General features: G+C 44.4%; 1 protein-coding gene across 4 annotated transcripts in view; it reads left to right on the top strand.

Moving 5' to 3' along the window:
- TCF25 (TCF25 ribosome quality control complex subunit) overlaps positions 1–26,446 on the top strand; it is a 105,217-nt gene that overhangs the window by 66,765 nt on the left and 12,006 nt on the right. For all 4 annotated transcript variants that reach the window (XR_010986292.2, XR_010986293.2, XM_068130343.2 and 1 more), the window contains 3 exons: positions 15,153–15,258; positions 16,014–16,173; positions 16,283–16,370. Coding sequence is in view for 2 of the 4 variants with exons in the window: in XM_068130343.2 (XP_067986444.2) it covers positions 15,153–15,258; positions 16,014–16,173; positions 16,283–16,370 (354 nt within the window). In the remaining 2 variants the exon portion in view is untranslated. The remainder of the gene's footprint in view (positions 1–15,152; positions 15,259–16,013; positions 16,174–16,282; positions 16,371–26,446) is intronic.

The following is a 26,446-nucleotide window of genomic DNA, read 5'->3' as shown; positions in this document are numbered from 1 at the left end:
AGCATTAGTATTATTCGCAGCCTTAGTGAATTTAAATTTACACAGCAAGAAACTATCAGCTATATTCAAGTAAGTTTGTTGATTATTTATTTCAAAACTTTTTGTTCCGTTTGAATTCCAGTCGGTTCCTGTAATAGCATTTACCTTAAAATAGTCTTCCTTTTTAGTAGAGTTTGAAATGATAATCGTATCATCCAAATCATAGATACTATCAATCGCTTCCATACTTGTATTTATATAGTATTAAAATTGTTGAAACCCTGACCCAAGTATTTTAATGATTTTTTGTCGTTCTTGTGAAGATAGTTGAGTTTTACCTTTTTTAATTTCTTTGATTGCTTGTAATTTATGGGACTCCTTTTGAGCATCTTTTATACTCTTTACAACACCTGCTACATTTCCCATGAGAGAAGCAGTTGAACCAATTAGGTCTTTATGTTTAAGAATGGTTGAACCAATACCCATTAGAGTATCAATTATCCCATCTCCTTTATTTCGAAATTGATGACCCACACCCCGTTGTCTCTTAGGTTTATAGTATCCTTTACCCACATACCTTGTATAGTCTGGTGAAAGGAACATGCCCTCCCCTGTAATTATTTTATATTTTCCCAACTCGTGTTTTCTTACAATAACCATTATTTATTTATTGAAAAACTTCACGTAGGTGAATTCTGATGGATATAATTTCATCATTAAAGGATATCATACGATTATCTTGGTCGGTTATCCTAAAATTTACTCTGTATATGGTTTTTCCTGACACAGGTAAATAGACAAGATTTTTTGGTTCCATATTAAATTTATAACCAATCGGGGTTGAGTATGCACTGAATGAAAATATTGTATTTGTTCTTATTCCATCGTTATAAGCACCATCAATCAAATCACAATGAATTAATACTGAATTTATACCGGAGGATATTTGGATAACATTATCACTGTAAAACGTCCCGTTATTTTCAATCTTTTTTGAAGAGAAACCCAATAGCTCTCTGAACGAATTTTCAATCGTGAAATCAACTTTATAATTATTTTTCAGTTTAATAGTTGATTTTGAAGTGTGTGTTTGAATATCTATTACAATATTTTTTGGTTCATCACCTTTTTCTTTCATAAGGCGAGAGACTTCTGAAGATATTTGAGAAATCTCGTAAGCTCCAGGTGAAACAGTTATAGTTTTGTAGGCAGTGCCTGGATTATAACTAAACTTGTTGTTTTTCTCTGTGATATTAAAAAGGGTATTGTAAGTTTCCATTGACAACAAAGATGCCTCATATGAGGTAAGGGGGTCAAGTTGTAGTGGGTAAGGGAATGAAGCTGTATAATCGCTCGTTGTGAAATTAAAACTAAGAATTGTGCTTCTCATCTTATTTAATATCTAATAAAATATCTTTGTATTGACATTTATTAATTATTTTCATGTTCATCAACTGATCTAAAATGGCTGAGGATTCATTAAAACAATTGTTGTTTCCAGCCTTCTTACTACCTAATAACAATAATAGCCTATTAACTAATTGTGATGGGTCATTTGGAAGAAAACTAACACCCGAACCAAGCTTACTTAAAGCATCAATAATATGTTTCTCCTTCTCATTCTTCTTACTTTTACCAGCAACAGAAACTCCATAATCAAGTGTATTTAACAACTCAATATATACCCTATCTTCCTCTCTTTCCATATCAAGTGGTTCCTCAAAATATTTTGAACCGCTGAATCCGGGGTTTGTTAGAAGAAACATTAATCTTGGAGTTAATTTAACATTTGGTTGAGTAGAACTCAAGAACATCAATTCATCATTAAATATCAATACCTTTTCTTCCACAAGATGAAACACTGCTGGTTCTTCTGTTGGAATGAGACCTGCTCTGGTTTTTGAACCCGCAGAATATTCATTGTTTTGAAGAGCTTCCACAACATAATTAGGGGGTTGATTTACCTGCTCAAGTTTCCGAAATAATCCCTCGTCATCATATTCTAATTCACCAAGTTCTTGTTTTGTTATCTGACTAAAATCTTTGAGCATTTGAAGTTTTTTCGGAGTAAATTCTACCGTGGGAACTGTAGGGTGTTGAGTTTTCAAAAGTGGTTTAAAGAATTTCTCTTGTTTTCTTTCAAAGGCTTCTTCACCAGTTAGTTTCTGTCTCCGTTTCTTCTTTATCTCTTCCTGTTGTTTAACAACTTTTGAAACTAATTGTTGATGTTCCTTAAACTTTCTTTCTCTTTCTTCAGTATTCATTTTCTGTATTTATTTATTGAAAAATATCATTTAGTATCTCATCTTGTTTCACAACAATATATTTATATTTTCCAATCGTGTGTTTCATATAATTTTCAAATTCTTTTTTACTACATAACGTAGAGCAATTATCTCTCCAAAAATTATTTACATCTATTGAATTTAACTTAAATAAAATAAAAGTATTGGCATTGTTTCTTATTGAGCGTCGAGGGAGTTGAAAATATGATTGACTAAGATATATACAATTACAAGAAGAATGTCTCCCTCTTGTATAGTAGCTATCCATTACTGTTTGGTTTCTCTCATTAACACAATCATCAAAGATGACAAGGTTCTTTTTTGATTTATCTAAATCTTGAGGTGAAGGTATATCATCCGTATTATCACTGAGAATACAAGTTATGGGTTTCGATTTTGATTTCTGTGTATCACAAAATAATTGTATTATATCATCAATATTATAATCATTTAGTTTGTTTTGAAGTTTAAATAAACCGATAATGTCTTCCTTTTTAAGACCCGCATTAAAACCCTGTGAGAGTAGTTGATACTCGGGTTGAAAACTTGACTTTGTAAAAATTATTAAATTATCATAATCTAAAAAATTAGAACCAAGGAGCATCTTTAAAAGTAAACAGGTTTTTCCACATCCGCTTGAACCAACTATTAGACATCTCAATGAATTTGGAATGTTTTTATGGTTATTAAATTTTATCTTATTTTCCCAAACGGGTAAAAAATCATTCATTTATATATTTGGAAAACAAGTTATCCAACTTTTTTTGAGCTATTTGAGAAACTCTATATTTTATCCTGAGTTCGGGTTTAATTTCAAAATAATCCATTATTTTATTTATATAGTATCTTGTATTAACATTTCCATTAAAATTATTTTGAATAATAAATATCATTAAACCCTTATACATTTCCTCAATACAATTAGTCTCTTCCCTTGAAAGAAATGGTGTATTATCATCACAATACTTAACATTCATCTCTCTTATTAATCTTGTAAAGTAATTCATTTTTGGTTCTAATTTAAAAGAGTTATATATTTTTTTATATTTCTTATTATCATTAATTAAAATTAAATCACAGAAAATACATTGTTTATATGAATCCTCATCATTAAGCCCCACTCTATCACAAGCCGGACAATTCTCTAATTTATCATATGGAGAGTCTGGAAATTCTAAATATCCTTCAGAACTTATCATATTTATGTGGTAAATTTTTACTTAAACTAAACGCAAGTTTATTCATTAATAAATACAATGTTTCAAAGCACAAAAGACAAATTTCAATCAATCTCTACTTCGGTGGAAGATATAGAAAAATATGTCAAAGATGTTAAATTGAACAAAGATAAATATGGAAATTTTTGGGTAAAACCAGTTATGGAAAATAACATGAGCCCCTCTATTTCATTTAAAGGAAGAGCTCTAACTATACCTGGAAAGACATCCATTAAAGTAAATCTAACAAAAGTTTCTCCTCTACTCCTGGCAATTTATTCAAAGCTTGAAAAAGTGATTGACCACGATACTTTGAAAAAGAATGATAAGACCATTAATAATTCTAGAGGAGACATTTGTATTTTCTTTAATAATCCAAAGGGTGTAGATCTAAGTAAAATGAATGATGTTAATATTTCTGGTGAAATGTCATTTCGTTCTATGATAGTTAGAGATTATTTAAAGATAACTTTTGATATAAAAATTGTAGAGATTGAATCTGTTAATGAAAGAAAGTATATAGATATTGATGGGAATATTTTTCTTGCTAATTAAATATGAGTCAATACAGCAGTGAAGATTTTACTATTTCATTGAACTCAGACGATAGTGATGATAGTATTTCATTGAACTTGGACGATGGTGATGATAGTATTTCATTGAACACAGATGATAGTTATGATACTAATAGTTTGTGCTCAAATGATAGTTATGAGAGTAGCTTTATTGATGACTCTGAGTATGATTCTGAGTATTCATGTGATAGTTATGACTTAGATGATTCTGAGTGAAAAAGTGTTTTAGTTTAAGCACAGCGATATATATAAAACGGAGCTGTAAAGCTCAAAAGTGTTTTATTTTAAGCACAGTGATATATATAAAACACCACGTTTTCTCACGCTATAAATATGGTTTATTGTGATACTTGCGAGAAGGAAGTAAAATATTATAAACAACATATTCTCACCGCAAAACATACATACAACATTTTAAACAAACTTTCCCCTCTTCCACCTGAAACAAAACACTGTTCTACATGTAATAAAAATATCCTCAAGAAAGGCTTCAAAATACATCTTAAAACAAATCTACATTTATCAAATTTTATCACAACTAAAAACTCTGATGGAGCATTCAAAGGACATATTAAAATAAGAGTCTTTAACTTCAAACCTCCTGAACCAGAGTCTATAGTTGATGCTGTAGAAATAGTTAAACCTGCTGTTCAAACGTTGATTGAAAAAACACTAAAGGAAATGAAACCACTTAAATTTTATATGGGAGTAAAATTAGAAATGACAAAGGATGAAGGAGTTATAGATGCACCATACATGAGAACTGAGCCACACTTTATATCTTCATATCAAGATTTTAAAACATCAGGAGTCTATGATGAACTTATTAAACAAGAGCAAGATGTGGATAATTCAATCGTAGGAAGTGGATTCAATATAGGAAAAATTATTTACATAGACATTCATATTCTTAAATCAGATCCTCTAAAAGCTTCTTCTTACATTGATTTACCCAGTGTTATCAAAAATAGAAAAGCAGTTATCAATATCAAAAATAAAGACAATAAATGTTTTCTCTGGTCTATTTTAGCACACTTACATCCTCCACATTTTCATGATGAAAGAGTATCTCATTATAAAAAATATGAGAATACATTAAATACGAAAGATCTAAAGTTTCCGATGACTTTAAATGATATTCCTAAATTTGAAAAGATGAATAATTTATCAGTTAATGTTTATGGTCTAACAGAAACAAACAACATTCAGGTTTTAAAGCTTTCTGACAATTGTAAACAAACTCATATTAATCTTCTATATTTTAATTCAGACGAAAATTCACATTATACATACATCAAAGATATTGCTAAATTAATAAAACCACAAGTCTGTAAGAGAACAAATAAAATATATATTTGTTTGCGTTGTCTTAACTTCTTCAATTCACAAGAAAGATTAGATAAACATTCAAATTATTGTGGCGAACATAAATCAACGGTAATCAATATGCCTAAAGAAGGCTCAAAGATCACATTCAAAGATGAAAATAAAAAGATCAAACATCCATTTGTTATATATGCTGATTTTGAAAGTATTTTAGAAAAAATTGATACTGCTTCTCAAGATCCAAAAGAATCATACACAAATAAATATCAAAAACATACTCCTTGTGGTTTTTGTTATTATATCAAATCATCCGTTGGTGATAAATATAACAAGTTAGAGATGTATAGAGGCTCAAATACCCCAGAGGAGTTTGTGAAACGACTAGAAAAAGACTGTGTTCGATTAACCAAGATAATGAGAGAAACCAATAAACCAATGTCCTTAACAAGTAAAGAAAAAAGGGAATTTATAAAAAACAATGTCTGTCATATTTGTGAGGAGAAAATTGGTAAAGGTCTAAAGGTTAGAGACCATTGTCATCTCACTGGTAAATATAGAGGTCCGGCTCATCAAAGTTGTAATATTAATTATCAACTCCCCTCTTTCATTCCTGTCTTTATTCATAACAACGCTCATTATGATACACATCTATTTATCAAGGAACTCTCAAAGACTTCTGGAAGTATCTCAGCAATTCCAAACACGGATCAGAAATACATTTCATTCACAAAAACAATTCACACATCTCCTATTACTCATATCAGATTTCTTGATACATTTAAATTCATGGCAAGTCCATTGGTTAACTTGGTTCAAAATCTAAAAGAGTTTCCATGTCTTTCAGAGTATTTTTTAGATAAAGATTTTCTAACACAAAAGGGAATTTACCCCTATGACTATATGGACTCATTTGAGAGATTCAATGAAACACAACTTCCTTCAAAAGAAAATTTCTATAACAAATTAAATAATAGTCATATATCTGATAAAGATTATGTACACGCACAAAATGTTTGGGAAAAATATAACATCAAGAATCTTGGCGAGTATCACGATTTGTATCTCAAAACTGATGTGCTTTTATTGGCCGATGTATTTGAAGCCTTTAGATCTGTTTGTCGCACTGGATATGGATTGGATCCTGCTCACTACTACACAGCACCTGGATTGGCCTGGAGTGCGATGTTGAAAATGACAAAACAAGATTTGGATTTGATAACCGATGTTGATATGCTTTTGATGATTGAAAAGGCAAAAAGAGGTGGAATTTCACAAGTCTGCTCGAGTAGATACGCAAAAGCAAATAACAAATATCTTCCAAATTATGATCCAACGAAAGAGAGTTCTTACTTGATGTACTATGACGCGAACAACCTGTATGGCTGGGCAATGTCTCAGGCTCTTCCTTATGGAAAACTTAGATGGGTAAAGGAAAAAGACTACAAAAACGTTTTACAAGATGTATGTATCTCTACACAAAAAGAATTGGATGAAGAAAAAGTTGGTTATTATTTTGAAATTGATTTAAAATATCCAGAGGAACTCCATAACCTACACAAAGATCTCCCATTTGCTTGTGAGAAAGCAAGTCCAAAGAAAGAATGGTTGAGTGATTATCAACGATCGTTTGATATAGGTGAATCAACAGAAAAATTACTTACTACATTATATAACAAGAAAAATTATGTTCTACACCAAAGAAATTTGCGACAATATTTATCAAAAGGTCTAAGAGTAGAGAAGATCCATAGGGTTCTAAAGTTCAATCAAAGTCATTGGTTAAAGGGGTACATTGATTTTAATACACAAAGAAGAACAGAGTCAAAAACAGATTTTGAGAAAGACTTTTATAAATTGATGAATAATGCGGTCTTTGGTAAGACTATGGAGAATGTGAGGAAAAGACAAAATATCAGACTATCAACATCTTGGGAACAAGCATCAAAATTAATTAATAGACCGAGTTTTACTCGAGCTGAGGTCTTTACTGAGAACTTTTGTGCGATCCATTTGATTAAAGAGAGTATTGAAATGAACAAACCTATTTATATTGGAACAACAATTCTTGATTTATCAAAGTCATTAATGTATGATTACTTTTATAATAACTTGAGGAAGAAATATCAAAATGATGTTAATCTACTTTATATGGATACAGATAGTTTTATTTTGAAAATTAATACCAACGATGTTTATTCAGACATGAAAAGAGACATTAATATCTATGACACGAGTAATTACAGTCCAGAGAGTGAGTTGTTCTCTTCTAAAAATAAAAAGGTGATTGGAAAGTTCAAGGATGAATTAGGAGGAAATGTTATGAGTGAATTTGTGGGATTGAGGTCAAAGGCTTATGCTTATAAATACATTGTGAATAACGTTGAAAAGACTGATAAGAAGTTAAAAGGTGTAAAGAAAAATGTTATTAAAGAAACAATAAACTTTAAGGATTATTATAACTGTTTAACAACAAAGAAAGAAGAGTTTAGAAAGATTAATGGAATAAGAAGTTATAAACATCAATTATATTCAGAAGAGATAAATAAGAAAGCATTGGGGGCTTTTGATGATAAGAGGTTTATTTTAGAAAATGGAATTGATAGTCTCCCTTATGGTTATATAAGTATATAAGTGATAAGATATATATATAAGTGATAAGATATATATATAAGTGATAAGATATACATAAGTGATAAGATATATATAAGTGATAAGATATATATAAGTGATAAGTTAAAAAGGGGGGGGGTTGGGGATTTTAACGGGCTACCGCCGCCTTTTTTACTATTATATAAATGATAGAACCAAGTATCAACCAGACTAAAGAGTGGAGGTGTAATCAACCTTGGTATATAAATGGAAAACATAATGAATGTGAAAAATATCAAATAGGTATAATTGAAAAGGCAACTGGTAAAAAAGTTCACAAAACAAATAAGAGAATTAATTTAAATACCGGTGAATTGGGTAAAAAAGATGGAAATATTTTTGAGTGGACGGAAAACTTTGATGGTTGTCAGGAAAATATATACTTTAATTTAAAAATGGTATGTGGCACTGGAGGCGCTCAAGCAAGAACATTGAGGGAGGTTTACCATTTTATCTTAGCTCAGTTAAAATATCTTAATAAAGAACCAAACTCAAACATATTTTTTGTTAATATATTAGATGGTGAAGAGAGTTGTAGGAGAATTAAATTATTTCCCACGCATAAACAAATATTTGTAGGGTCGTTGTTTGAGTGGGTTATATTCACCAGATGATATTAAGAGTAAAAGGTTAAAAGGTCCATGAGGTCAGAAGGATCACAGGTGTTTAAGTGGTCTAATGAATAAGGATAACATGTCAAAAGGTTAGAAGGTTCGTAAAGAACAGGGTGAGAGAAATATAGGTGTTTAGGGGCAATGAGGGAGGGAAAGAATTAATATGGAAGTGAATGGGTCAATGTTTGAGTGGGTCAAAGATTAATCTGCCAGATGATATGTAGAAGAAGGATGATAGGTCTATAAGAGAAAACAAATATTTGTAGTGTTTGAGTGGTCTAATGAACAACATTAAGGATAGGTACTACAGACAAAAGGTTCATAAAGATGAGGGTGGGAGAAATAGAGGTGTTTATGATTTTTGAAAAAGACAAGGGGGTAAATGACATTAGATAGGGATTTCACATGTTAAACGGAGGTGTCCCAGAAGCAACATTATTACACTACTTCGACGGTAACCAGGTTAGAGGTTAGGTCGACTTTTAGCCGAAGCGGGCCCTCGGTGCGTGCTGGGCCTCGCTTTGAACGGCCGCGTCCGTGCTCCACTAGGCGGAGCGGGCAGCCCGATAGAAAGGGTCGTCATGGCGACCACTTTTTGTTGAGGCAGTCCGGCAGGTCGAGATCGGGACATTGGATGGCTCCGTGCCGAGATGGTGCGTGGGATCTCGGCACGGGTAAGCCCCCGTCCCTGCACCGAATGCCGGACGCATCCAGCCGCTGGCACGGAACAACCCGCATTCATTGCTCGGCTTTACGAAGCCGGGCTTTAGACAGGAATTGGCGCACCGAGAGGCATTAGTGAGTAGACTGGGTGATGAGGTTAGTGTTTTGGCCCCGAAATTAGAGAAAAACAAAATTTGATGATTGGCAAAGGATTGGCAGTAGTGATTGGCAGATGATGGGCAGTGATTGGCAAATTTTTGATTTGTTGAAATTTGATGTGCAAAATTGGTAGTGAGCGATGGGCCCGGTGGGTAAGGCTGGCATCCCTGCCACCCTTCCCATGGTGGGGCAAAGGAGCAATAGTTTATGGGGTGTATGGCAGTGAAAACTAGCCCGGGTGGGTTAGGTTATATTGATAGGGCCCTAGAAGATGACATTAGGTGACGTTAAGGTTAGTTAGTGACTGATACCTGTAGTGGGGACGCAGGTAGTTTAGTGTGGATGATAATGACGAGGGAGCGCAATAGTTTAAAGGGACGACTGGGAAGCGCAAGTTTCAGAAGGGAGTAGTTAGCTGAGATGATGCCGTGTGTGTGAGAATTGAACAGGTGTGATTGCACAGGTGTGCAACTGGACAGGTGTGTGGAGCAGTGTGTGAGTAATGAGTGTGTGGATCAGCGCGAATGCGCTTGGGGAGAGAAGGGTGCAGGCAGCACCAAGAATGAGAGCACAGGTGTGCAAGTACAGGTGTGTGGAGAGAGTTGGAGTAAGTGGTACGGAGTGGTGTGCATGGTGCGAAGGTGTGGATGGGGGAAGAGTGGACCCCTTTCACGAGTACCCGGGGCGGGTAGTGTAAGTGTTAGGTAGAGGGTACAGGTAAATTGTGGTTGGATATTGGCATTTGTGGTGCGGTTGCAGAATGGTATTGTGGATGGGTGCATTCATGTTGTGGAAATGGCTGGGCGTGTAGCCTGTTAGTGTGTGTAGTTGGTTGGGCACTCCACCACTGTGAGGATGTCGGCCAGGTGAGGCCGCAGGTGGGCTCTGGGAGCCGGTATAGTTGTGGATGGGGCCCGAGGATCCGGAGGACGGACCCGGGTAGCCCAGTGCCAGAGAGGGCACCGAGTGGGGAGAGCGCCAGAGGGCCTTCCCCAGGTAGTTAGGTTAGGGTAAGGAGCAGGTAAGCTCGGAGGCAACTGCAGTGGTGGAGGTGTGCAGGTGGGTAGACCCGCTGGGAGAGGTACACGCCACAGCCCGGAAATTGTGCGAGGGCACCGGGAGATGAATCGGGGGAGTGAGACCCAAAATTGAAAAGCACCACAGTTTGGCCAATGGGAGTTGGTTTTTAGAACCCATAGTGTAAGAGGGCCAATGGTTTGGCCGGAGAAAGACCCCGGGTAGTGTAAAGTTGTTAAAGTCATTTAGGAAATAGTTAGGATTGATGAACCTGTCGCACCATACGCAGCCACTTACCTGTGGTGATGATGACTCCACACCTGTGTTTTCTTTGTTTTGTTGCAGGAAATGAGATTGCTGTGGATTGGTGAGACGCATCACGACGTGGATGAGACATTGGGGTGATTCCATCTCTCCCTCCTTAGGAGGGACTGATGATGAATTGGTGATGGCAAATTTTGATGTTGAGTTGGAAATAGCAAATTTGATTGGTTAGGAGGGAGAGAAGACGAATTTGGTATATGGGAGGAACGGGGAAGACAGTAGGGACGTTTGTTGATTTGTAAAATAGATGTTTATGGGTAGTGTTGTGTTTTGTGGATACAGTAAGGGGTAAGGGAGGGGCCATGTAGGTTACCTGGTGGGGGGGGGGGGGAGCGTACGGTAGGAACGTACCTGTCTCACCTGGTTCCCATGTGCCCCCAGTGTGCATCACCTTGTATTGCGTGCACTTTTGCGCCCTTACCACCTTACTCACTTGTCTTTTCTTTTGTCTCCCACCTCCGAGGATCTGGCTTTGGGGCAGAGAGAGAGGAGAGAGAGGTGCTGCCTCCGCAGTTGTGGGCCTGCACTTTCGCTGCTTGCTGCCTGGATCGATACACCATATGGACCGCAATGTTTGTGGCCACCCACAATGGACCGCAGTTTCTTATGCGGCCAAGCACCACCCGTGGATGGACCTATGGGTCAACGTGGCACCTATGCCATACAGGTGAACCACTTATAGTTGGCCCCCTGACGGCCACAATAAAGAAATGGACGCGGTTGGCGCCTTTCTTTATTTTTGAAAGCAGTAAGAAGGCCAAGTGCACCACACGAAGGCAAGACCAGCGGCAGAACATCGGCCGGCTGCGACACCACACCGTGATTTATAGACACTTTGTTGGTGCACCGGATGGTGCTGACTGTGTTATGGGGTGGTGCTTTTGATGCTTGGAAGGGGTGCTCTGCACATTATTAAAGGCCATAAGGCCACAGAGCACTCGTGGGTTGGTGTATCGATGCTGGCATGCGTGCTCTCTCTATGCATAACATCTGCATGTGTTCCTCCAAAAACAGGTCCTGGATCGTAGTGTAAATATCAGCGTAGTCTTGTAAATAATGCTCCCTACCGGCTGTATGTTTAGTTTGCGAATTCTTTCCGGATTCGGTTATCCTGTGGGCGTGTTTCTGTGAGGAGAAGGGTGCAACGTCGCAGGGGGACATATTTACTCATTTGTGAATATCTGTAAAACTGTCGCACTCAGGGTAGAGTTAATAGTAGAGGGAACTACATCTGCGTGCCACACTAAAGTAGGTAAAAATTTATCGGGTCGGGACGCCCCGAGGGTAGAGAAGGGTGCAATGTTGCGGATATGGGACTTGGCCTCAATATCCGCTTGTAAATACTCCCCTATTTCCCCAATACTCCCCAACTATCCCCAATCCCCCATTCCCTAGTCCCATTGCCTGTAAATAACACTCTGTAGAACCGACCTTCCCCTTTTTCCCCCATTAAATGTCGTGCCCAGGTCCACCGCATCTCACGTAGACAACTTTCGGACATCTTGCTAGTTATTCTTAGTCTATGTCAGTTAAGGACTCGTTTCCATTAATTCTGACTCTTCGTTGCACCAGAATGTGATTATATGGCACCAGTAGTGAGTTTAGGACCTTCCCATACCTCCCCGCATCTCTTCCCCATGAAGAAGCTACAACAACAACAACTACAACAGCAGAGGGGGGCGGCGCGGCGACGGCGCGGGGAGTGTGCGTCCTCACACCGGCTCGGTTAGCCGCCATGACCATGCGCTCCGACGGGGTTACCACGAAGGGGCTGGCTGTCAGCTCCTCGTCAAGGGCGGAGCCTGGTAACCCCCCCCCGCACCCAATAAGAAGGGCGGACCGATTCCATCTGGGGCGGAGCTAACGAGCCGAGGGCGTGTCACTCCCCACCGGATATACGCAGCGACTCACCGGATGTGAGGTCAGATGCGCCTGAACTACGGAGAGCAGAGGAAGCCACCGCCACCCCCAGCGCGACGATACCTCCCCGCATCTTTGGACCGGACCGAACCGGGTCGATTCTGCCCTGAGCCCAGGTGCACCTGGAGCCATCGACTGCCTGCCTTTCCTTGCCATCAATCCCCGTGTGAGTCAGCCTTTTGTCCCGTTTATCTGTCGTCTGTTGGGGTTAATATAAGAGTGTGTCTAAGTGCTTGTCTTTCTATGCTGTCCCTCTTGTAGTTGTAATCTAACCTTCCGAACGAATATAACCTCCTCCGGAGGTCTTGAGAACTGAACCCTTGGTGTCGTGTCATTTGAATCCAGCCGTTGTGTCCTTTTCCTTCATTGATCTAGCGTAGCGCGACTAGTCAACGTTCGAGCATAATCGGGTAAACTGTGCAGACGTGGTCATACCAAACCGCTCGGTAAACTAACATCCACAACCGCGTCTGTAACAATATATATATATATATATATATATATATATATATATATATATATATATATATATATATATATATATATATACACAAAGAATTAAGTTAAGCACCCCCCCCGTTTTTTTACAACCTCGCACATTACAAGTTTGTTGTCGTCAAAACAGTGTAATATACCCATGATATTGCTATATTTTCTGGAGAAGTGATATTATGGTCACATAAAAACATAACAATCATGCCGTTTTCAATATTTTATTCTGAATAATTTAAGGTGAAATTTTTTGGGAATTTTAGGCATATTTTCACCTCAATTTAAGTATGGAGCTATAGGTCCATCACGGACAGTGTGGATGACGTTTATGTTTTCTAACGTACAGTCATTGTTCTGAGAAGACCTCTAGCGATCTTTGCGTCAATAACGTGTGTAGGACCCACGTGGACGGATCACTGACTCAACCCTACGTCTCATAGACCCTGTAAGCCGTCGTATGCGTTGCTGTGGCAGGTTGAACCCCCTCGAGCACGTTTGGGACATGTTGGGACGACAAATTGCGAAGATGGTCCCTCCAATAGTCAATCTGGATGAATTGGAACGTGCATTACATCGGGAATGGAACAACCTGCCACAGCAACGCATACGACGGCTTACAGGGTCTATGAGACGTAGGGTTGAGTCAGTGATCCGATCACGTGGGTCCTACACACGTTATTGACGCAAAGATCGCTAGAGGTCTTCTCAGAACAATGACTGTACGTTAGAAAACATAAACGTCATCCACACTGTCCGTGATGGACCTATAGCTCCATACTTAAATTGAGGTGAAAATATGCCTAAAATTCCCAAAAAATTTCACCTTAAATTATTCAGAATAAAATATTGAAAACGGCATGATTGTTATGTTTTTATGTGACCATAATATCACTTCTCCAGAAAATATAGCAATATCATGGGTATATTACACTGTTTTGACGACAACAAACTTGTAATGTGCGAGGTTGTAAAAAAACGGGGGGGTGCTTAACTTAATTCTTTGTGTATATATATATATATATATATATATATACAGTATATATAATAATGTATATACTGTTGCGGTTCCCGCTGAATGCACACAATCACCTTGCACCTGCCAGGACGCGGCCAGGGCGTGATCGCCATGCCGTGCTCGTCCGGACGGGCCCAGACGCGCCTCTCCTGGGCATGCCCGGACTCGCTGTTCCCGGGCACGCCCGAACCTCCCGGGCACGCCCGGTGTCGTCTTTCCCGGGCATGCCCACTCTCGCCTTTCCAGGGCTCGCCCAGAGCGCCCGGGCATGCCTGCTCTTGCCTTTCCAGGGCTCGCCCAGAGCGCTCGGGCACGCCCAGCCTCGACTTGCCAGGCCGCGTTCAGGACGCCCGGGCATGTCCAGACTCGCCTTTCCAGGACTCGCCCTTGACACCCGGGCATGCCCGGTCTCTGTTTTCCCGGGCAAACGCCTCGGCATAAATGTGTATATATATTGCTGCCCGATAAACGGGCTTGGGAGAATACCTGAGCTGTTTTGTTTCATTAAAGCAACTCGGACGAATTCCGTCTTTGGTCGCGTCAATTCTTTCGACTCGCGTTGGAGCGCAGCTCCTTCAATACTGTATATACAGTATATATAATAATGATATTAATATGAACATTACTTTGCCTTTATCTGATTGTTTCTTCTATTGTTTCTTCTATATTAAGAGTCACATTAAGGTGGACAAATCAATCACGTTGAAAAATGATAGTTCCAAACAGACGTTGCCTCAAGCAGATAATAAATAGATTTGAAAACTGAAGAAGCAGTTGTGCTGCTTACAGTATAAATTGTGCAGATCTTCCATCACCCAAAACTCTTAAGTCGATCTCTTTGGGCTGAGGGATGTATATCTCACCTCATCACTACAAAATAACACCATTTTGGGGGTGTTTCCTATTCTTGTTTATAGTCTGGCACCGGAGGAAGACCCGCTCGGAATATTGCTTGTGCTCGATTATCTTGCGCTGTCTGCTAAAGAATACATATTTCTCACGGAGCTGCATTCCCATTGGGAGGTACGTGTATTATTTTGGGGTTTCACAAGTATTTTGTGTTCATTTTCTACCTTGTTTTCGAGTAGTAGTGCAAAACTTTGTCACCCGAGGAACTTTTACACATTTTTGAGTGCTGCATTTTGCTTCCATTAGTCTTCAAGCTCTGCTTGTCTGGGGTTTTGTATATTTTTCGATAATTATTTAATGTTAATATTTTGCCATTTATTTTAGAGATAATAATTGTAATTTCCCAGCAGGGCTGGCAGGATGGCCTTGACTAGAGGTACACACACGCACACTCACCTCCAAGCTGTCTGGCCTGGGTTTGAATCGCGATCCAGCTATCAACTGTCATTTCAGTGTTTCACAGGCAGGGTGATTCACCAATGTCCCTCGGATGGACATTAAGCCTGGTGACCCATCTGCCAGCACTTGGTGATCGGTAAAGATCCCACAGTATTCTCCTCAAAGAGTAGGCGAGCTATCGCCGGCACCATGAACAAATTACAAATTCCAGCCATGACTGCTTCGTCGAACATCAGGCCTGCCCAGCCGGTTCATGAAAGACTTGGGCTAAAGACTTCTTCCGGTCAACCCCACAATAATATGGGGGTGATTGTTGCTGTAAAAAAAGAAGAATGTTGAATTTCTCAAGCTAGAGCCATTCAAATCATTGTGACGGCTCAATGGTTAACCTTGATTCAAAATTTTCATGTTAAAAAATAAACCGATTAATGGACAGTATTTTGAAGTGTACATATTCTTTTTTACATCAGGACAGCAGAAACCTATCGCAGCTGCCAAATTTTGCTTTCTCAGTGCCCCTGGCACACTGGCAGCTGAGCAAACAGAAAGGGATAGCAGAGGATCGTGCTGCAGCATATCTACAGCAAGCCACAATGCTCCTGCAGAATGCTCTTCTAGCTTTCCCCACAGGTGATATAGTGGAATTCTGTGCCAAGTAACCAAAGCCACCTCTTTTTGAAGATTATTGTATGCTGTCGATGGTATATCATTTTTGTGATATCAGATGTTCTTGTTCCAGTGCTGCTGCTCCTGTTGGATGCTTGCAGTGTGCAGGCGGATGGTGAAGTCCTGAAGCACTCTTACTTTGGAAGAGCAGCATCTACACGGTACACATCCGGTGCTGGCAATCTCATGCAATGTTGAAGGGCAATATATAAATAAATATATAATATATATAAATATACAATATAATTTAAAAAAAAGTAAATATACAATATATAAATATTGAAGGACCTTATTAAATTATAGTAAAATTTACTTAATAATTTCAGTATTAAATGTAAAGAGGGAAATCCAGATGGAAGCCAAACAGTTCAATCTTGGGTTCATCAGACCACAGAATCTTGTTTCTCACAGTCTGAGAGTCCTTTAGGTGCTTCTTTGCAAACTCCAAGTGGGCTTTCATGTGTCTTTCACTGAGGAGAGGCTTCCGTCTGGCCACCTGCCATAAAGCCCAGATCGGTGGAGTGTTGCAGTGATGGTTGTCCTTCTGGAAGTTTCTCCCATCTCCACACAGGATCTCTGAAGCTCAGCCAGAGTGACCACCGGGTTCTTGGTCACCTCTTTTACCAAGGCCCTTCTCCCCCGATTGCTCAGTTTGGCCGGGCGGCCAGCTCCAGGAAGAGTCTTGGTTGTTCCAAACTTCTTCCATTTAAGAATTATGGAGGCCACTGTGCTCTTGGGAACCCTCAATGCAGCAGAGATTTTTTTTTTGTAGGCTTCCCCAGGTCTGTGCCTCGACACAATCCTGTCTCTGAGCTCTGCGGGCAGTTCCTTCGACCTCATGGCTTGGTTTTTGCTCTGATATGCATTGTCAGCTGTGAGACCTTATATAGACAGGTGTGTGCCTTTCCAAATCATGTCCAATCAATTGAATTTACCACAGATGGACTCCAATCAAGGTGCAGAAACATCTCAAAGATGATTAAGAGAAATGGGAGGCACCTGAACTAAATTTCAAGTGTCATAGAAAAGGGTATGAATACTTATGTCAATGTCATATTTCAGTTTTTCTTTAAAATAAATTTGCAAAACTTTCTAAAATCCTGTTTTCTCTTTGTCATTATGGGGTATTGAGTGTAGATTGATGAGGGAAAAAAAGAATTTAAACGATTTCAGCATAAGGCTGCAACATAACAAAATGTGAAAAAAGTGAAGGGGTCTGAATACTTTCTGAATGCAATGTATATATATATATATATATATATATATATATATATATATATATATATGCACACATTAGTCACGTGAAAAAGTAAGTATTAGTCCACCTCTCAGCTGGTATCCATGTAAAGTTTTGACTTTTTCAACATATTTCAACATACAGCTATTTGATCTTCATTTCAACAATATTGATAGATAAAGGTGATATAATATAACAAATATCATGAAACATTTACATTTTGTAGTCCATTGTATAATTTAAATGAACATAAATGCAAATTTCACATGTGGAAAAAGTAAGTACACCCTTGGCTCTAATAGGTGGTATTGCCCCTTTGGCAGAAACAACTGTTACGGGGTCCTCTACAATCTCCTGGTCTCGGTAACCTCCGAACCCCGAGAGGAACCCCGGCAGAAAAATATGTTACCCTGTGGTGAAAATCAATGGTGAAACCACACCAATGATTAAAAATGAACAAAATTGTATTAGAAATCACACACAAGAATAACGGTATAACAGATGGCCATTAAGAGTGCACTCTATATGTATATCTTATATAAAGTCAAGTAACTCACTGCTCTGCCAGCAAATGAACGGACTCTCCTCAATGTCTCTCTATAACTTTTCCCAAGGCGAATGGGATTCGCCCCAGCGGACGATAGAACGAAATCCTGTTGAAGCCCGAATCCCGCTCTCCAGTCGATATCCGAAGCGCGTACAGTGGGCACGGGTGCTCGGCCCGCCAAACTGTACAACGGCGCCCTCCAGAAGCGCACCTTCACCGCTCACTCAGCAAACCGCAACGTAATTGGAGACGAAGCGGTCGCACCCACTCATCCCCGACAGACGGTAGGATGTTGGGGGTGAAGATGACACGAAGCAAACCTTCACAGGTGTCCGAAACGCGGGGTTAAAAATGGCCGACGGCTCTGGCTTGAGCCGATGCGACGAGGCGAGGATTCGTCGGAATCTCAGCGCCCCAAATCTGTCTACGCAGATTTCTCCACTCCAGCGAATATTCTTATCGCCGGATGTCCCTTCCAGGAACTCAAAATCCCCTCGCGGCTGTCGGTAAACCTTGCTCGTTACGGAGCGCTGACGTCACGCGTCCTCTCCGACTTTGCTCGTGCTGCTTCCTCCTCTTCACCTCATTGTCTTCTCGTTCGGTTTCCTGTATCATTTTAAGTATAACCTTTTTAACTTTTAATAACTGTTCATAAACAATAAACCTTGGGAAGACAATAATAGTACATAGAATCCGAAATCTTTCAAGTGGAGGAAAACCACAATAACGGAAGTTACGAATCCGTTACACAACCTCAAGTAGGCATTTCTTATATCTGTGTACCAGCCTCTGACATCGACTGGGAGAAATGTTTGCCCACTCCTCCATGCAGAATTATTTTAGCTGTGCGATGTTTGAGGGGTTTCTTGCATGCACAGCTCGTTTCAAATCCCCCCACAACATCTCGATGGGATTTAGATCCAGGCTTTGACTTGGCCATTCCAGAACCCTCCATTTCTTTATTTTCAGCCATTCCTTGGTGGATTTACTGGTACTAGGGCATTGCCCGTACTATATCTATATCTAAAATTATATCCCCCCCCTCTATTTACATGAAATGGTTTGGTCCAAAGCGAACGGCTTGCGAGTACGGTGACAATCCCCCCCCCTCTATTTACATGCAATGGTTTGGTCCAAAGCGAACGGCTTGCGAGTACGGTGACAATCCCCCCCCCTCTATTTACATGAAATGGTTTGGTCCAAAGCGAACGGCTTCCGGAGTTTGGTAAAGAAATCGCCATCGCGTGCACAAACGCGCAGGAAAGCGAATGAATCGCAAATTCGTTTTTATTAGTTTTAAAACATAGTTTAACGCCAACATAGTTTGCAAACGTGAAATAAATGAATACGCTCTCAAATGTGCCATCCGAGGCAGAGTGTGTCCGCCACGTTCGGCACACGCGATAGTTCGCTGCTCTCTGATTGGTTGAATCGTTTTTTGGACATAGCTCGGTAAGTAATTGTCCGATTAATATGAAACCTTGAAAAGGCACATCCTCGGGTCCCCAGCAATATACCTGGCAAGTTAAAAGTATATCGGACCCGTGGTTGTCGAGAAACAGCGGTCACAGACAAACGTACAAACGTACAGAGATTACTGGAATTATAGATAGATGTTTAGGGTCATTGTCATGTTGCAAGGTCCACCTTCGGTTGAGCTTCAACTTTCCGACAGATGGCCTCACATTATCCTCAAGCACCCTCTGGTACAATGAAGAATTCATAGTGGATTCTATGATGGTGAGATGCCCAGGCCCTGTTGCAGCAAAGCTGCCCCAAACCATAATATTTCCACCACCATGCTTTACATTTGGTATCAGGTTCTTGTGGTCAAATGCTGTCCTTGGTTTTCGCCAAACATGTCTTCTGGTACAGTGGCCAAATAGCTCTACCTTTGACTCATCTGTCCAGAGTACATTGTTCCAGAAGTGTTGGTCTTTGCCTGGGTGTTCATTGGCAAACTTTAGTCTTGCCCTGATGTTCTTTCGAGACAGCAAAGCTTTCCTCCTGGCACACCTCCCATGTAGATCAAATTTGTGCAGCCTCTTTCTAATGGTAGACTCGTGCACTTTGACATCAACAATGGCAAAAGCTACCTGTAGGTCCCGTGATGACATTCTGGGGTTCTTAGAGACTTCTTTCAGCATCTTGCGGTCTGCTCTCGGGCTAAACTTGCTGGGGCGGCCTGGCCTGAACAAGTTGGCAGTTGTTTGGAATCTTCTCCACTTGTAGATGATCTTCCGGACAGTCGAATGATTGATTTCAAATTGTTTGGAGATCTTTTTAAATCCCTTCCCAGACTCGTAGGCATCTATAACCTTCTTTCTGAAGGCCTCAGAGAGCTCTTTTGATCTAGGCATGGTGACGCCACACACTTCAACAACAAAGAGCAAACCAAACGAAACGTCTGAGGTTTAAATAAGACAGGTTCCTCCAAGATTCTCTCGAACGATGTTCTAATCATTTGCACCTGATTCTAATTTTAGGTATTTAAAGTAGTGATAAATGTAGGGGTGTACTTACTTTTTCCACATGCAAAATTTGCATTTTGTTTATTTCAATTATACAATGGACTACAAAATGTAAATGTTTCATGATATTTGTTATATTATATTGTGGCGGACACGAAAGCCCACTGGCGTGGTGACATCATTCCGCGCACCAAGTGGGCGGCTGCCGCGCCCGAGAGAGGCGTGGCCTCAAGATATACACGGGGCGCGCAGCCCGGAGCAGCTCAGTGCTGCAGTTTGAGTACTTTCAATAAAGACTCTTTTATGAACCGCGTTGTCCGCTTGCTCCTTGCGTAAGCATTAGCGCGCGCAGCATCGCGCTTCATATGGTGACCTCGACGTTGGATCTGCCGTAGCGATCCTTCCGAACACGACGCCATTGCAATGGCAAACAACAACGCAATGTCGATTAAACTTCCCAAATTTTGGGAGGCCCAGGCCGAAGTCTGGTTTGTCCAAGCCGAAGCCCAATTTCAGCTTCGGCGCCTCACCGGCGACGACACGCGCTACTGCCACGTCGTCGCCTCCCTCGGGCCCGGCACGGCCGCTCGAGTTGTGTCCGTCCTTCGCCACCCACCGGACGGCCACAAGTACGAGGCACTCAAGCGGCTACTCCTAGCCACGTTCGGCCTCACGGACGACGCACGGGCCGACCGCCTCCTGGATCTCCCCGAGCTCGGCGACACGCGCCCGTCGGTCCGAATGGACCATATGCTGTCACTGTTGGGCAACGAAGCCCCCGGTTCTCTATTCCGGGCACTTTTCCGTCGCCAACTTCCAGCGCAGGTTCGCCTCGCGTTGGCCGGGACCGTGCTAACGGAACCCCGAGCATTGGCAGCCGAGGCGGACAGGTACTTCGCGGCTTCGGACACGCAGGCGAGAGTCGGTGCGGCCGTCACGGACCTCGAGGCTGATGCTGCTGATGATGCTGATCCACAGCATCAGCTTACACAGCATACGCAGCATGCTGATACGCACCTCGTGACCGCCGCCACGCCCCGCCCACCGCCGCGGCGAAAACCGCCACCGCGGGGAAAACCGCCAACTCCACCGGCCTGGCGGAGCCAGCCGCACTCCTCCAACTCCACCACCTGGTGCTGGTTCCACGCCAAGTTCGGCCACGAGGCTCGGCAGTGTCATCCGCCATGCTCCTTCAACAGGTCGGGAAACGCACGGGCCGGCGCTCAATAGTGGCGATGAGCGCCGGCCGTCCGAGCAGCCTGCTGTTCATAACAGACACCTTATCCGGGCGCCGTTACCTGTGCGACACGGGAGCGCAGGTGAGTGTCGTTCCCGCCGGTACGTCAGACAAGCACGCCGCGGGCGGGGGCCCCGCGCTGCTTGCCGCGAACGGGACGCCCATCCGTACGTATGGAAAACGCTGCCTCTCTCTGCGGTTCGGAGGGCAGGTTTTCCGATGGACGTTCGTCACCGCCGACGTGCCCATGGCACTGCTTGGCGCGGACTTCCTGTGCGCTAATGGGCTCCTGGTCGACGTAAAGCGCAGACGTCTTGTCCAGGCCGAGACGTTCAGCTCGCTCGCTTGTGCGCTGCCCAGCTCGTCGAGCAGCTCAGCGAGCGGCTCGCCGAGCGGCTTGCCGAACGGTTCGGTTCCGGCCACGTTGATCTGTACGCTTCCGGCAGCGGACGAATTCACCCGCCTCCTCGCCGGCTTCCCGGCCCTCACGCGGCCCACCTTCTCGGCGGGGGCCGTCAAGCACGGGGTGGCCCATCACATCCCCACCGTCAGGCCACCGGTCTACGCCCGGGCACGCCGCCTCGAGCCGACGAAGCTGGCGGTGGCAAAAGCGGCGTTCGCTACCCTGAAGCGACTCGGCATCGTTCGGCGCTCGGAGAGTGCTTGGGCGTCGCCGCTGCACATCGTGCCGAAGCCCGGTGGGGGATGGCGACCGTGCAGGGACTATCGCCGTCTCAATGACGCCACCACTCCCGACCGCTACCCCGTCCCCCACATTCAGGACTTTTCCGCCCGTTTGGCGGGCATGTCCTTCTTCTCGAAGGTGGACCTCATATGCGGCTACCATCAGGTCCCCGTCAGGCCGGAGGACGTCCCGAAGACGGCGGTCATCACGCCATTCGGACTCTTCGAGTTCCTGCGGATTCCCTTCGGTCTGAAGAATGCGGCTCAGGCGTTCCAGCGACTGATGGACAGTGTCCTGCGCGACTTGGATTTTGTCTACGTCTACCTGGACGATATCCTCGTCGCCAGCGCGTCCCGCGAAGAGCACCTACGCCACCTCCGCACGCTCTTCGAACGCCTGGGCCAGCATGGCCTGATTGTCAACCCCGCAAAGTGCCGGTTCGGCGTCGCCGTAATCGATTTTCTGGGGCACCGTGTCACCAGGCACGGAGCCGTCCCCCTGCCGGCCAAGGTGGAGGCGGTGAAGGGGTTTCCACGCCCCCGCACGATCATAGGGCTGCAGGAGTTCCTGGGCATGGTGAACTTTTACCATCGGTTCCTGCCCCGTATCGCCCAGCTCCTGCGCCCCCTGCACGAAGCTCTCCGAGGTAAGCCGGGCAAAGGCGACGTTACCTGGACTGAGCAGATGGACACGGCGTTCACGGGCGCGAAGCTCGCCTTGGCTAACGCCACCATGCTCGCGCACCCGGTGCCCGATGCACCGATCGCCCTCACCACCGACGCCTTGGACGACGCGGTGGGCGCGGTGCACGAGCAATGGGTGCGTGGAGCTTGGCAACCGCTGGCGTTCTTTAGCCGGCAGCTTCGCCCGCCCGAACGCCGTTACAGTACCTTCGACCGCGAGTTGCTCGGGCTTCACTTGGCGGTCAGGCACTTCCGCCATCTGCTCGAGGGCCGTGCGTTCACGGCCTTCGTCGACCACAAGCCGCTGATCTTCGCGATGGGCAAGTTCACCGAGCCGTGGTCGGCCCGGCAGCAGCGTCACCTCTCGGCCGTGTCCGAGTACACGACGGACATCCGGCACGTCGCGGGGAAGGACAACCCGGTGGCGGATTGCCTTTCCCGGGCCGTCGCCCACGCAGTCCACCTCGGCATCGACTATGCCCGGATGGCAGCGGACCAGGCCGCTGACCCCGACGTCCAGGCCTTGCGGACCGCCGTCACGGGCCTCCGCGTCACCGAGGTGCCGTTCGACGGCGCGGGCGCGGCCCTCTTGTGCGACGTCTCCCTCGGGCGGCCTCGCCCCATCGTGCCCGCGGGCTGGCAGCGCCAGGTGTTTGACGCCATCCACGGCCTGTCCCACCCGGGCGCGAGGGCCTCCCAAAGGTTGATCGCCGACAAGTTCGTCTGGCATGGCCTCCGGAAGGCCGTCCACGGCTGGGCCAGGACGTGCCTCGTGTGCCAGCGCCCCAAGGTGCACCGGCACACCCAGGCCCCGTTGGCCCCGTTCACGGTGCCGGAACCACGTGGTCCACGTGGACCTGGTGGGACCTCTGCCTCCCTTGCGGGGTTTCACCCACGTCCTCACCATGGTGGACCGCACCACCCGGTGGCCGGAGGCCGTGCCCTTGGCGTCGATGACGGTGGCGGACGTAGCGCAGGCTTTCATCGCCACCTGGGTCGCCCGGTTCGGCGCCCCCTCAGACATCTCGTCCGACCGCAGCCCCCAGTTCACCTCGGAGCTCTGGGGGGCGGTCACGCAGGGGCCCGGGGTCCGGCTGCACCGAACCACGGCCTACCACCCCCAGGCTAACGGCCTGTGTGAGCGATTTCACCGCTCATTGAAGGCCGCGCTCCAGGCCACCCTCCGCGACGGCGGCTGGGTCGACAGGCTCCCCTGGGTCCTGCTGGGCCTCCAGACGGTGCCCAAGGAGGACCTGCGCGCATCCGCGGCGGAGTTGGTCTTCGGGCAACCGCTGCGGGTGCCGGGCGAGTTCCTCCCCAACTCCACGGCACCATGGTCCGCGGCACAGCAGCGCTCCGCTCTGCAAGAGACCGCCCAGAGGTTCGCCCCGGTGCCAACGGCATGCCACGGGCACCCACCGACGCACGTCGCCCCGGAGCTTCGCACGGCGGAGTACGTCTTCGTCCGCCACGATGCCCACCGGCCACCACTGCGGCCCCCGAAAGACGGGCCTTTCCGCGTGCTGGAGACCGGGGCGAAGCACTTCACCCTGGACATCGGCGGAACTCCTGACCGCGTTTCTGTAGACCGCCTCAAGCCGGCCCACCTCGACGTGGACCATCCACCGCCAGTGGCCCGACCCCCGCGTCGGGGCCGCCCCCCTGCGGGCGGACCCCCGGCACCGCCCAGCCCCGCCGCCACGCCGCCCCCCGGTCCTGCACCCATCCCAGGGGTAGCCAGAGGCATCCCACCTGGCATCCCTGCACCCCGGACGCCGCCGATCGCCAGGGGGCGCTTCGGCCGGGTCATCCGTTTGCCCCACAAACTGGCCCTCCAGGTGCGTGGGAATTCTGGGGGGGCGCGTGTGGCGGACACGAAAGCCTACTGGCGTGGTGACATCATTCCGCGCACCAAGTGGGCGGCGGCCACGCCCGAGAGAGAGGCGTGGCCTCAATATATACACGGGGCGCGCAGCCCGGAGCAGCTCAGTGCTGCAGTTTGAGTACTTTCAATAAAGACTCTTTTATGAACCGCGTTGTCCGCTTGCTCCTTGCGTAAGCATTAGCGCGCGCAGCATCGCGCTTCAATATCACCTTTATCTATCAATATTGTTGAAATGAATATCAAATCGCTGTATGTTGAAATACGATGAAAAAGTCAAAACTTTACATGGGGAGTACTTACTTTTTCACGTGGCATGGTGTGGCGTGGTACGGTATGTATGTATGTATGTATATGCATGCGTGTGTGTATTGTCACGCGAATCCCTCGGTTAATACCGTAGGACCGCGGATGACCGAACGGCTTTCCTTGAGGCGACGATTAATTTATGGATTTGACGATAAAAGCGTGGGAGGAAGAATGAAGAGGAAGAAGCGGCAAGCGCGTCCCTGTAGCGATCCGACGGCAGCCCTCGATCCTGCAGGGAATGAACTCAAAACGGACACAGGATTTTGAATAGAAAAAGAAAATAATAGAAGGGTTTATTCTAAATAAATATGGGGACAGGGAAACGCAGTGATGAACTAAATTCTAGGTTGGGACGTTCCCACTCTCAGATTTCGGATGCGAGACAAAGGGAGAATACAACAACACAACAACATGCATTTTAAAGGCCATTTTCCCTGCTAGAGCGGGGGTTAGCCTTGCGGTCCCCATGACAATCTTCTCCATTTTGCCCTATTTTCTGCATCTCTCCTTGTTAACCCCCTTGCCCGCATTTCTTCTTCCACCATCTTTAGCCAAGTCTTTCTCGGTCTTCCCCGTCCTCTACTTCCTTCTACATTCATTTCCATCACTCTTCTCAACCAGTCACTTTCATCCTTCCTCAACACATGACCAAACCATCTCAACCTGTTCCTCTTCACAGCATCAATCACAGGCTCTATTCCCATCATCTTTCGCAATTCATCATTTGTCTTCCTCTCTCTCAACGATACTCCACACATCCGTCGAACCATTCGCATTTCCCCCCTTTCCAACCTTCGTTGCTGCTCTTCGTTCATTACCCATGTCTCGCTCCCATAAATCATAACACTTCTCACACATGCAGCATACACCTTTTCCTTCAGCTTCAACGACACTCCCCTCATCATCAGCACGCCACTCAGTTCCCAAAACATCTTCCATGCATATCTCACTCTAGCAACCGTTGCCGAGTCTGATCCACCTTCTCCATTCAGCATGTCTCCGAGGTAGCAAAATGTTTTCACACCTTCCAGCTTCACGCCGTCTCCAAGATCCAACTCAACATTTCCTCCATCTGCAGCTCCCTCTGTGCACACCTTACATTTGAATGTAGCTGCCACACTGGTTAATGACCCTCTCAGACCACTACATTTTTGATGAACCCACTCAGCGCACATTGTACATTGAA

This window comes from Myxine glutinosa, chromosome 11, assembly GCF_964187855.1.
Source record: "Myxine glutinosa chromosome 11, kmMyxGlut1.1, whole genome shotgun sequence".
NCBI lineage: Eukaryota > Metazoa > Chordata > Myxini > Myxiniformes > Myxinidae > Myxine > Myxine glutinosa.
The sequence above is the reverse complement of the archived record's forward strand: the minus strand, read 5'-3'. Positions and strand labels throughout refer to the sequence as shown.